At 45.7% G+C, this 12,255-nt stretch overlaps 1 protein-coding gene across 1 annotated transcript in view; it reads left to right on the forward strand.

Annotated features, from left to right (window-relative positions):
- The window catches only part of AAK1 (AP2 associated kinase 1), a 70,697-nt gene that overhangs the window by 38,682 nt on the left and 19,760 nt on the right, over positions 1 to 12,255 (forward strand). Inside the window, 9 exon segments of the mRNA XM_009699015.1 lie at positions 1,040 to 1,172; positions 2,432 to 2,535; positions 3,544 to 3,623; positions 5,111 to 5,265; positions 5,376 to 5,650; positions 6,445 to 6,705; positions 9,593 to 9,822; positions 10,471 to 10,628; positions 11,033 to 11,149. Coding sequence (XP_009697317.1) covers positions 1,040 to 1,172; positions 2,432 to 2,535; positions 3,544 to 3,623; positions 5,111 to 5,265; positions 5,376 to 5,650; positions 6,445 to 6,705; positions 9,593 to 9,822; positions 10,471 to 10,628; positions 11,033 to 11,149 — 1,513 coding nt within the window.

A 12,255-nucleotide genomic window follows, 5' to 3' on the forward strand; every position in this document is an offset into this window, starting at 1 on the left:
ACCGGTGCTGGGTTGCTTGCCTTGGTGTTAGAGACCTGGAGAGGGAAGGTCACAGCTGTAACAGCATGAAGGGATTGTCAGGGCCTCAAAGGCAGCCAGAGGAGAACCTAGGATTTGCACTCCTTCCTGTGATAATGAGGAAAGGCAGAGACCCAGAGGCTCTCCTCTTCCTGGCAGGGAAGGAATTCTGTTCTAGTGACCTGCTGAGCGTTTCCAAACCCAGTGTGTGGTGGTCTGCACGGTGGGGCCTTGACTTCAAGTCCTGTTGCAGTGCTCATCCTGCTGGAAACTTCCCTTTCCTTAAATCTCATTGAGGTTATTTTAAACTGGAGTGCAATTTAATTGTGAAATCCTATGACAAAAGATACAAGCTGATGATGAGTTGCTTAGGGTTAGGAAATGTTTCCCTCTCTCCTCTCTGAGATGGTGGGAGTATTTCATAATTAGCCCTTTGTGCAAAACTTGTATTTTCGTTTGAAATAGGTGGTGGTTCTTGCTGTCAAAAGCAGCACGGAAATAGATGGAAGGATGATATAACCTAGCAGCCTGCAGACTTATCTGTGTATCTCTCCCTGGTACATATTTATAACGGTTGAAATGTTGTTTGAACTTAAGCTTGGAAACAGTCAGAATAAATGTGTTAAGGATGATGGTTACCACTTATTTTTGCTGTTACTTTACTCTTTCCTCCCAGCATGTGGTGGAAACAGGCTTTGCCTGTTTAATGACGTGAAGGGTCATGCTATGTGCAGTGGTATGTGGAGCCGTGGGGTGTGTGCGATGATACTCGCACAATGCCCCAGATTACGGTATCTCAGCCTAGCAAAGGAGAGCTCTTTGTGTGTTTAACTTCCCATGTAACTATGCTTGTTTTCAAGTTCATCACAGGGATGTTAAAATGTAGGCCTGACGTCATGCGAGACCTGTACAGTAGAACAAGCTAGAGCACTCTCCCTGTTATCTGTGATGGCATTTGGATTGTACCATTCCCTGACTTGCTTCAGTTTGTTAAATCCTTTGCTCTATTCTCTCTCTTTAGGCCCTTGGCTGTTTACTGTACAAGCTGTGTTACTTCACCTTGCCGTTTGGGGAGAGTCAGGTGGCAATCTGTGATGGCAATTTCACCATTCCAGATAATTCTCGGCACTCGCAAGACATGCACTGCCTCATCCGTGAGTGTCTCTGACAGTGGCATAATCTACTTCCCCAGAACTAAAAGAAATAGCAGAGGTGTTTTGTTCTTATATTCCCTGCTCCTACAGTAGAACCATTGGTGTTTCTCTTCTTTTAAGAGACTTACTTGTGCGCAGGGGTGGTTTAAAGTGATCTTTTAGTACCTTAGGAGATCACTCTTCGAAAGACAGCTATGACAAAGACATTTCTATTTGGCTAGGCTGTATTGAACTCTGAGGAAAGGCAGGAAAACAGACAACCATTTGGTCTGAGTCCTACAGAAACTTGCACAATAAGCCTATTTATGAAGAAACGTATTTCTCCAGTAATAAATCTATTTGGATAAGGAACTGAAAGGAACCACAGTGACTTAGACTAGCGATAAGAATTCATCTTCTGTGAATTGAGAAACAGAACTGAAATGATTTATAAATAGCCCACTGACTAGAGCGAATGTGTAATTAAGGGTACAATGCACTACTCTTGGCAAAGCTGGGGCAGCTCTCTTGTTTTCAGCACAGCATTTGATTATTTTTTTTTTTTCCCTAGCCACAATCTTGACTAACAGAGTTGGATGTGTTTGCAGAGCAGCCTGGTATTTTCTTTGCTTCTGTGGTGGTATATGTGCAGTGGTATATGTGGCTGGCCTGTCTTCCTGCCCCACTGACGCACCGGGGTTGGATCAAGCTCTTTGCCTGCGGGTTCACTTGGAAATGCAGAAGTTGAAATCAGTGCTATTCCCTGACCAGGCCGGCTGCATTTCCCCTCCTTGCCCTAGCACCTTTGATAGCAGCTACAAATTGTTCATAGCTGTAATGGAAAATGTGTCTTAGTCTGCCCTGTCTGTCTGTCTTGCCCCTTTCTCAGCTGACCCTGATGATCAGCTCAGCCCTGCTGACCACTGACCAAGTGTGTTGAAAGAGGCAGGGCACCTTGTTACCCTCTGGTTATACCAAATGTAGAATCATAGAATGGTTTGGACTGGAATGGACCTTTAAAGGTCATCTAGTCCAACCCCACTGCAATGAGCAGGGACCTCTTCAACCAGATCAGGTTACTCAGGGCCCCATCCAGCCTAACTTTGAATGTTCCCAGGGACCAGGGTATCAACCACCTCTCTGGGCAACCTCTGCCAGTGTTTCACCACCCTCAGCATCAAAAATGTCTTCCTTATATCTAGTCTGATACACTGCCATGAATGACTCACATGAATTTGTCTGTTCTATTGCTCTGATGTTAGCATCTCTGTCTTTTAAAGGGTATATGCTTGAGCCAGACCCTGATAAGAGACCTGATATTTATCAGGTCTCCTACTTTGCGTTCAAATTGGCAAAGAAGGAATGCCCAGTCCAGAACGTTCAGGTGAGTAGCAAAGGAGTGGACTGATGTAGGGCTTTGTGGGAGGAGAGTCAGGGTGGCAACTGCTGAATATTGAGCATTCTGCTGTATTCTGTTGGTTGTTCCCAGCTCTGTAATTAGGAGCATATTTTTTTATTAGCAGTACTGTTTGTGTGTTTTGTGGGGGTTTTGGTGTTTGGGTTTTTTTTTTTGGGGGGGGGGTGGTTGGGGGCAGGAATTAAAGTTTTGTTTCATATGTTGTTTATTTCTGTTTGTCCCTGATTTACCTCCTCACCCAGTTACTAGTGTGAGGCAAACCAAGAGACCTTGTGCTTGTGAACGTGGAAAATTAGGCCATGCTTGTGAAACTGATTTGGTTTCCAGGCATGTTCATCATAGCGTGTGTAATTTGTGCTGCAGTTGGTTTTAAACATAGCAGATTTGTGTCTGCTGTCTGGCTGGGACTAGCCAACTTGCATTTGAACTACATCAGACCTTACACAACCATCTGCCCCTTCTTAGTGTATCTTTATAGACTTCAATTGAAAAATAGTTGACAAGTATTTTCATATGGTGTTACGGGCATCTGTGACATGATCTTTTGTTTTGTGGTTTCAAGGTAAGAAGAATAAACTTTTTTTTCCCCCTCCATGTTCAGGTGGTTATTTATGGTCTTTTTGAAAAAGACATGGTTTTGGTACTATTATGCCTGTATTTTTTTATTGCAGTATTAGTAAGTATTGTTGTTATTGTCCCCAGGTTGTCTTTTAAAACCACCCAGGCTGTGCTATGAAGGTTTGTGTTCAGATTCCACATGTAGTCAATGGTCAAAAAAGCTGAACCATATTTTTCCCTTGCAAAGACTCTCCCAAACTCCTGTTTCCTCATGACATTAACATTCAGGGGTTTGTCCTGTGTCCAGCATGAGGAATGACTGCTTTGGGGATCCCCCAATTTCCCTGTTTGATTATGATGTTTTTGCAAATTATTTCTGACTCAAAATATAAAATTTGATGTTTTGGGGATCTGCAGAACTCTCCAATCCCTGCTAAACTCCCAGACCCGGTTAAAGCAAGTGAAGCTGCTGCAAAGAAGAGTCAACCAAAGGCCAGGTAACCATATCTGCATTATGCTCAGCTCTCTCTTTTTATTATCTGTTTTCTTTCTGCTGTTTATTAGGAAAGATGCTTGGTATATTTAGCTGCTTCCTTATGGGCTTACATTTACATGTGGAGACAAACACTGCAGTCCTGAGGCTTCTGCTTCAATGACATAAATAATCATTGATCTCATTGATCTGAAAGGCAGAAAATGCAGATATTAGGAGAAATCTTTCTGCATGGGGGGAAGGGGTGGGACTTGGACGATACTCAGCGTGACTCAATAGCGAGGCTTTTTTGTACTGAAGACATTACTTGACAGCAGCACTTGAAGTTGGTGCACTTAGATGAATCTAGTGTGTCATCCATCCGGAGGCAGTACCCAGAGCACCTGAGAGCAAAGTCAGGAGAAAGACTGCAGCTGGCCTGCAGTGAGCCTGGAATTGGCCCAAAGAATGTGAGTCTGCTGAGAAACCACATCAGGGACTATCACTGTTTGAGTTTGACCCTTGGCAGATGATAACCTGCCCCAGTAATTACTGTATGAAATTGCTGTGATTTCTGCAAGAGTCCTGTAACTTTTTCTGGGGGGCACACGAAAGCACAAGCCGTCTCCATCTGAAGAGCTCGATTAGTGGGGAAACCACTGTACTGCTTGGTTTTTCTCCTCTCCTGCTGCTGCTTGCTCTGCTGATGATACTGTAATTGAGACTTGTAAATTCTGTTGGACAAAACTTGTACATTTTTAGCGCAAAGTGAGCAGTACAGCAGTGGGCACTCCAAACCCAGCAGTTTTCTTCAGACTCTGTAATAGGGTGTCTCTCCTCCTGTCTGTCAATCCCAGGGGTCTGCTTTGTTTGTCTTTATAATTGAGTGCAGTTACTCTCATATCAGTAGAACAACTTGATATCTAACAAGCAAATGTATCCACAGAAGGGCAGGATGGTGTCTGGCTGCTTGGCTCTGTTGCTGTGCGTTTTTGGAGCTCAGTATGTGTTGAGCAGAGATCAGTAGAGGTCCAATGACCTGATTCTGGGGTAGATGTGCTAAAGTTAAGGTACTTCTAAAGATGGCAATTTAGACAACTCAGCCCAAAGGTACCAGCTGCTCTGAAGCTAATTTGTTGTCCTTCATCTGCTTGTCCAGAACTCTAAGTGGATTTAAACAATATGTTGTAGCAAATATTTGAATGAATTGAGTGATTCTGACAAGTTCCAGCTGTCCAACAGAAGAAGATGCCACAATTGGCAAAGAAGTCAAAATGATAGTGTTGATTAACTGTTGTGAATGCATCCATTAAATTTTACTGTGCATGCAGTTTTCTGGAAAGAGTTGATGTGCGTCTGGATGCCCACAAGTGTTTCACCTTTATCAGTCACGTACTGCTAAAATATGGATGAGTTTTTAAACTCCTACTGTGTGTTGCATGCATCAACTATCAGGCTGACAAAGGCTGTGCTTTTACTGCTCTTTCTTTTATTCCTTACCCTTTTTTGTAGGCTGACAGATCCCATCCCTACGACAGAAACTTCCATAGCACCCCGCCAAAGACCTAAAGCAGGACAGACACAACCCAACCCTGGAATTTTACCCATTCAGCCAGCCCTGACGCCTAGGAAGAGACCCACGGCTCAAGCAGCCATTCAGCCACAAGGTAAAACGGTGTTCCCTGTGCGGTGCCTTCCTGCCAGGCACTGTGTACCGCAGGGCCTTGGTGCACATTGATCTATCGAATCTGTCTTCTTTTTTTCCTTCCAGTTGCAGGACCTGCTGCCCTGGGCAGTGGTCAGCCTTCGCTTCCTGCAAGTGTCCCCCAGCAAAAAGCAGCACCTCAACAGACTCCGGCACAGCCACAAGCCAAGCAGGTGCCAGCTCCACAGCAGGCCTCGCAGGCTCAGCCCCAAGTCCCTTCAACTCAGCCACAAGCCACACCTCAGCATCAACAGCAGCTTTTCTTGAAGCAGCAGCTTCTGCAACAGCAGCAGCAGCAACAACAGGCTGCCTATTACCAGCAGCAGCAGATGATGCAAGCTCAGCAGGTGGGTGTGCACAGCCATTTTTGTAGCCTGCTTACTGTGCTAGAGGCCTGCAAGGCTGTATCTTTGCATTTGTGGCAAGTCCCCTGGTTTTTGCGGGGATAGGTGCAGTTTTTAGGCATTTTCCAATGCATCTCCAGTTATCTAGTGAGATTTTTTTGCTACACAAGGCTGGCATTTTTAACTGTTAGTGTGGAAGGCCTTGAGGTAGTTTTGTCATGTAGAAACATAAAATAAGTGGTGCTGGTTAAGATTTTGCAGCTCCAGGTGTTCCTGGGTCTTGAGGTCAATGCTGAATTGATGAGCAGAGGGGTACAATTTGTCTTCTACTCTCTGTGATACCGGAAGCCTGGCATGCCTCTTCAATGGAAAGATTCAGGTCTATTTTTGTGGTAGACTGCGGTGAGAAGGAGGCCTGTGAACACATGATGTGTTAGCCAGGGTGTGTCTAGATGACAGACTTGTGTGCTTAACTGAGGTGTTTATAGCAGCACAGATCTCTGCTAAAGCATATTGAACGATGGAAGCAAAGGGACGCTAAATTTTCCTACCCTGGGGAAAGGTTTAGAATGGATAAAAATGGAGAAGGGAGTTTGGGACCACAGGGCAGTCTGTGCTGTGGGAGCCGCGTATGGGCAGGTGTAACACAGAAGGATCTAACGTTAGACCAGAAGGCTGTTTTCCACCACTCCTTTGCAGATGGTCTCCAAGCCATCGTAGCCTGTTACTGCTTTGCCACTTGCAGTGGCTGTAACCATTCCTGTGGCCGGCCCCAAATTCTAGTGGTGGTACTCCAGTTCCCAGCTGTGGAACAAGTGGCTCAACAGCTGGTTGTTTCCCAGTTCCCAGTGATGCAGCAAGGAGCACCAGCACAGCAGCAGCTGATGCAGAACTATTACCAGCAGCAGCAACAGCAGCAGCAGATGATGGCCCAGCAGGCAGCGATGCAACAGAAGACAGCAGTAGCAGCAGTTCAGCAAAAGCAACAAGCCCCAGCGCCACCGCAGCCACAGGCCCAGCAAAGTGCAGCCCAGCCAGCGCAGCCACAGGAGCAAGTGGTAAGAGACTTGAGGGAAGGAATGGGACAGCAGGATTTGGAGTGCTGGCAAGCGCTCTTCTGCCAGGTCCTGTGTGCCAGGAACACCCCAGCAGTGTGGCTGGCTTTTCGGACCCATGGAGCCCAGGTAGTAGGTCCTCTAGGGCCTGCTGGCCCCTAGTGCGTTATTACTGAGTCGCAGACGCGGGCACTAACCTTGCTGCCTCAGAGAGGTGTGCAATTGTTTGGACTGCTCTTTCCAAGGGGAGGTTGGACTCTGGAGTTGTGCTCTGGGTCCATAGAAAGAAGATGAGTAGCAGATGGAAAGGTATAAGTAACTGCTTAATGCAGCTTCTCTCTATCCCTCCCCATCACGTTGCCTTAGAAGGCATGTGATAAACTTTTAAAAATTGTTTGTACTTAATGCATCAGGATGGGCACCCGGCAACAGAACTACTTTGTGTTGCTGCTTGTTTGGAAAACTTCCATCTTGTATTCAGGGCTCTGATGCAGAGGAAGATGCAAGCAGCCTTCCGGATTGTTTCTGGTGTTGGGATAACTTTTTTCCTTTAATGGATGCTACGGAAAGGTGACTTTTCAAAGCACCGTATCTAAAACTAAATAAATAAATCATCCCCTTTACTAATCATCTGAACTTGCATCCCAAATAAATGCTCTTTACTTAATGGAAAATATGGCTGTCTGCACGGGGAAATAGCCAGCTGTCCGCAGTGTTACAGGCAGGGGAGGTGTGCCAGAGGGCAGGATCCCCGTTGCCAAAGTGTCTCTGCAGTACATATGGGAGGAAGCCATGCCTTTTGCTTTCATTCCTGTGCAATCCCATCCGCCCTTGCTTGTTTTGGGAGGGCAAAGGGATGTCCCTAACTCTAACTGCATGTTGGAAAGGAAGCATGTGCAGGCACCAGGCAAGAGGAAGCTGCCCTTTACTTTGCTGTGCCAGGTTGCACGTGTACGAAGCAAACAGTATGTGATAACAGACTGCTCCAAGTACACGGCGTTTGAGTCTAAACTAAGGGTCAGTTTGTGTTTGCTTGTTCATGACTTGCCAGTTATCAGGACCTAATTCATCTCTTGAGCATGCTTCCTTTGAAGTGAGATCAGGAATTAATTTGACTAATAAACTCCATAAGCCAGTAACCCGAGCAATGCTGGGGAAGCATTGTTTGTTTTACTCTGTGTCTCAAGGCTCTGTCATATTCACCTGCTTTGCTTTTATCTTAATTTTCAGCACTAAGCTGGTTGTTAGGGTAAGTGACAAGCTTGGAGTTGTAGTGTTCCTAGTCTTGTTATTGTTTTGCTGAATGACCTGGGGCAAGTCAGTTTTGAAATTGGTGGGAGATTTTCAGTACATGTGGACAGGTTTTGGGTGAGGCCCATTATTACCCTGTTCCTTTTAGAGGAGAAATGCTTGAAATGTAGTGTTGAAGTGCATCTCTAAAGAGCTTTCGTGTGATTCACTAACACAAAACCAGTCTTAGTATTATTAAATCAACTAGATTGAAAATTAGCCTTATCCCCCAGAAGGCTGATCAGAATGGACACATCTGGACACTTTTCCACTCAGAAAAGTGGTGGTTGGCTCATTTAAAACATGGTAGTGAGACATGGTCTCTGCAGAGCAGAGTCTCCCAAGCAGAAGATACCAAACTGGGACCCATCAAAATCTTTTCACGTTGCGAGACTTCAGCTTAATAAGCTCTGCATTCATTTCTGTGGTGATTTTGGCACTGCTCTTTTATTTCTCAGCACCAAACGTGTTGTTCTGCGGTGACCTATATAGTGAGGTGTGAGGTGGGTGCATCAGAAGCAGTCAGGTCAGTTTGCTTTTCAGCCACAGTGAATTAGTCTGCCTGAAAATGCCAGATGAAAAGCAAGACAGCTAATCACTTGTTTGCCTTGTCCCACTGTAGTTAAGCACCACACTGGGGGTGTAACTCTTTTTCTTGTTGCCCTCTTAGGCCTTTCCAAGTCTTTCATCTTTCTTCCTTGGTTGAAAATGGCCTGCGATGATACAGGGAGGGGAACAGGGAGCTAGTGCCCAGGCAGTGGAGGTGGCATGCACAGCTTTCTGCTCTTTACATTCTAGTTTTCCTGCTTTAAATCCAACCATGATATCTTGCTGACAGACAGATTTTGAAAAATCACATGATTAGAAGTGATGCTGTTGTTTATCACTGCAAGACAGTATTTCAAGTATTTATGGGTTTGTGAGTTTAACAGAAGACTGAGGTAATGGGAAAATAAGATCAGTTAGAGGAAACACCTTGAAGTTTCCAGAGGGTTTGTAGCTAGGCTATCTTGACTTACACCTAAACCAAACGTACCTGTTTTTCTCTTCCAGATTTTAATGGCGAATGTTACTCCTGTGGTCCTTGCTTTTTTTTTTGCCTAAGAGAAAGCTAAGAAAGCTGCTTGCACAAGATTTCTGCAGAAGACACGTACTCCTTGAGGGATTTGACCCCAATCACACATTATGCACTGGAAGACGTGCTGCTCTTCTCCTTACCCCCACTCCTTGTGTCCCTATGACAAGACTCCTGCACACTATGATCTAATTCTTTTCTTAACTCTGCCTTGGATGTCAGCCTCTTGACCCAGAAGCAAGTTTCTGAGACCAGCTAGCCTTTAACAACAAGCGCTAATAGAGGCTTTGCCTCCAGAGCTGCACCATAGAAAGGAGAGAAAGCTTCTGCTTGTGCACTTGTAGTAATCCTGAAATACTATAGATCAGCGAATTCCCTCCTGCCCCTGATGCTTTTGTTTGTTTGTTTTTTCCTCCAGACTATCCCAAATCCATGATTTAAAGGTCAGATCCTCCAGCATATAGCTGATTTTCATCATGGCTGTTGTTCACGAATGAGGACAAACTATTTTACTTTCTCTTCTAGATGCAGGCACAAATGAGGCAACAGCAAAAACCTCAAACCACACCCCCCACAGCAGTGCAAGGTCAGAAACTGGGCTCTCTCACCCCTCCGTCCTCCCCCAAAACGCAGCGTGCGGGACACAGGAGGATTCTGAGCGACGTGACCCACAGTGCGGTTTTTGGAGTTCCAGCCAGCAAGTCTACCCAGCTCCTGCAGGCAGCTGCTGCCGAAGCCAGTCTCAACAAGTCCAAGTAGGTGGCTGGTCACTTGGTGTCAAAGGGTATGGAGGGAGCGGGTGGATGAGACTCTTCAGAGATTTCCTCGGCAAAGCTCTGAGATGAAGGTAGGCAGCAAACTCTGAGGTCTAAATGAGTCTTTGCCTTCCCAAGACCACAGTTTAGGGCTTGGCAGAAAGTTACCAAAGAACTTCCCCAAGGGCAGAAGTCCTCCTGAGTGCTGCTGTGCCCCGCAAAAGCTAAGCAAACAGGACCTTCCTCTGGATTATAAAAGCTAGTGTCATTTCAGCTGTTCCACCAGTAGCCCTGGTACGTGCCTCACGCTTGCTGTTTAGCATCAGCACTTCCCCAGGAATACTTGCTAGCTCACTTTTATAGTGTCTGCAGGCAGCAAGCCTCCATGTAGGCACTGCAGAAAATTGTTTCAAATGGGATGCTTATGATGCTTGTTTTAATCCCTGACACCAGGATGCTCAACCAGATTAAGAGTGGATAAGGCTAACTGGTCCCAGGTTTCTGGGTATGCCAGTACGATAACTTGTGCGAAGTGTTTTAAGTAGGAAGTAATTATAATACAGTAGTTTGAACCAGCTCATAGTGCTGGCCAGAGGATTTCAGATGAGTAATTAATGACTGTTGTTTGGTTGGGATGGTTACATCCAGATCTGCTTCCACCACTCCCTCGGGTTCCCCAAGGACCTCACAGCAGAATGTCTATAACCCACCCGATGTCTCCACGTGGAATCCATTTGATGATGATAACTTCTCCAAACTCACAGCTGAGGAGCTGCTGAACAAGGACTTTGCAAAGCTTGGTGACGGTAGGTTCATGGGGATGGTTTAGTAACAGCCTGCTCTCAAAACAGAAGATAGCATGGAATGATGATGCTTTCAGTCATGTGCTGCTGGGGTGCTCTCATATTATCGTGGTCCTCTCTGCCTGGAAGAACTAAATCCTTCCAATTTCCCTTGTCAGTCCCTGTCCTCGTTGCTGAGCAATTGCAATTAAATGAGCATGATCCTTGAAGGGAGAGTTACTGCTTTTGAAGTGGCCTTGATCAGTTGGTTGTAGAAGCTACAGTTTAAACTCGTGCTTCATCTGCAAGTTGCAATTTGCAGGGAGGGGCTTAAGTCACATACTGAAATAGTGTCCTAAAAAAATCTAGGTAAGCAACCTACCTTCAGAATGGAAGTTTTTCCCCTAAATCTGTGTATGGCATTTCAGGGAAGGCTCCAGAGAAGATGGGCAGTTCCACAGAGAACTTGATTCCAGGTTTCCAGCCGGCTTCATCTACAACCCAGGCAGATGCATTTGGTGGCTCTTCCTTCACTGCTGGATCGGGTGAGTTTGTGAATATGTCCTACAGAATGATGCCCTGGACAGTGCTGCAGAAAAATGGCACCTCTTTGTCATAGCCTATTTGAAAGGAAAGTAAAACTGATAAAAATTGAGCTGGGCCCTTGGCGCTGAGAACTGTAGGATAGGGTTGGTGCTTTGGTAAAGAAGGGAAGGTAGGAACGGCACATGTACTTGTCACAATTGAGTAGCAGAGGCAGGAGGCACTGTCTATACGCAGAGGTGAGGCTTTTGGTGAGGGAAGAAGCTCAGTGAGCCCCTTAAGTTCACAAGAAAGCTTCTTAACATGTTGAAGTTCCATGCAGCTCATAATTAGAAGTAAAATATGTAGTATGCAATAAGGCAGTCGGGCTCAGAGACATTAGTCAGACGTGCTGGAGGATATTTCTTGCCTGCAGTTGTTAGGCTGAGCAGGGATAATAATGTGTCTGCTGCAGAACGAGGAGAATAGCAGAGAGAGGAGTAAGCAGGGAAAATCCTCAGAGGAGAGAACAGTTAGTCTCATAGTTGACATGTTAAATGGTGGAGGCAAGAGGTTTTGCACTGTCTGGGTCCAGAGGCCAGGAATCCTTGGCTGGTCTAAGGTTCTGCAGAGGCCTCTACATGTGTGACCTTGTCTGGAGTCTCCTTTGGTACTTGGGTACCAAGGGTTTGCCATGAGCAGCCCCTTCTATGCCAAAAAAATCCTCAGCGAGTGTCGCTGCTTGTTTCTAGTTCTTCAGCATCCGTTCTTGCTGAATGCAGCAAAGACCTGCTGAGCACAGTATTGGAAAACTGCTTCCAGGAGCCCTAAATGCAAGTAATCCTCTCCCCCGTCTTGTGCCGCCGTTGTCACTGGTGACAAATGCAACTGTTTGACGCTTCCCCACAGAAGCGCACCAACCCTTGGAGAGGAGTCCTGGGAAGAGATTGAAGAATCCTTTGTGGGGCAAGATGTGACAAATCCATTTATGCTTATTTCTGATTATAAAAGGAGATTTAGAGCAGCTTATAACTGAGCTCTATTGTTAGCTCTTACCTGAGAATTAAGGAGGTGAAGTCCATGATGCAAGAGTGCTCTAAGGGGGTTGCTTTCAGAGTTTGCCCAGCTG

The sequence above is a fragment of the Cariama cristata genome, unplaced genomic scaffold (genome assembly GCF_000690535.1).
Source record: "Cariama cristata isolate BGI_N322 unplaced genomic scaffold, ASM69053v1 scaffold7354, whole genome shotgun sequence".
Taxonomy (NCBI): domain Eukaryota; kingdom Metazoa; phylum Chordata; class Aves; order Cariamiformes; family Cariamidae; genus Cariama; species Cariama cristata.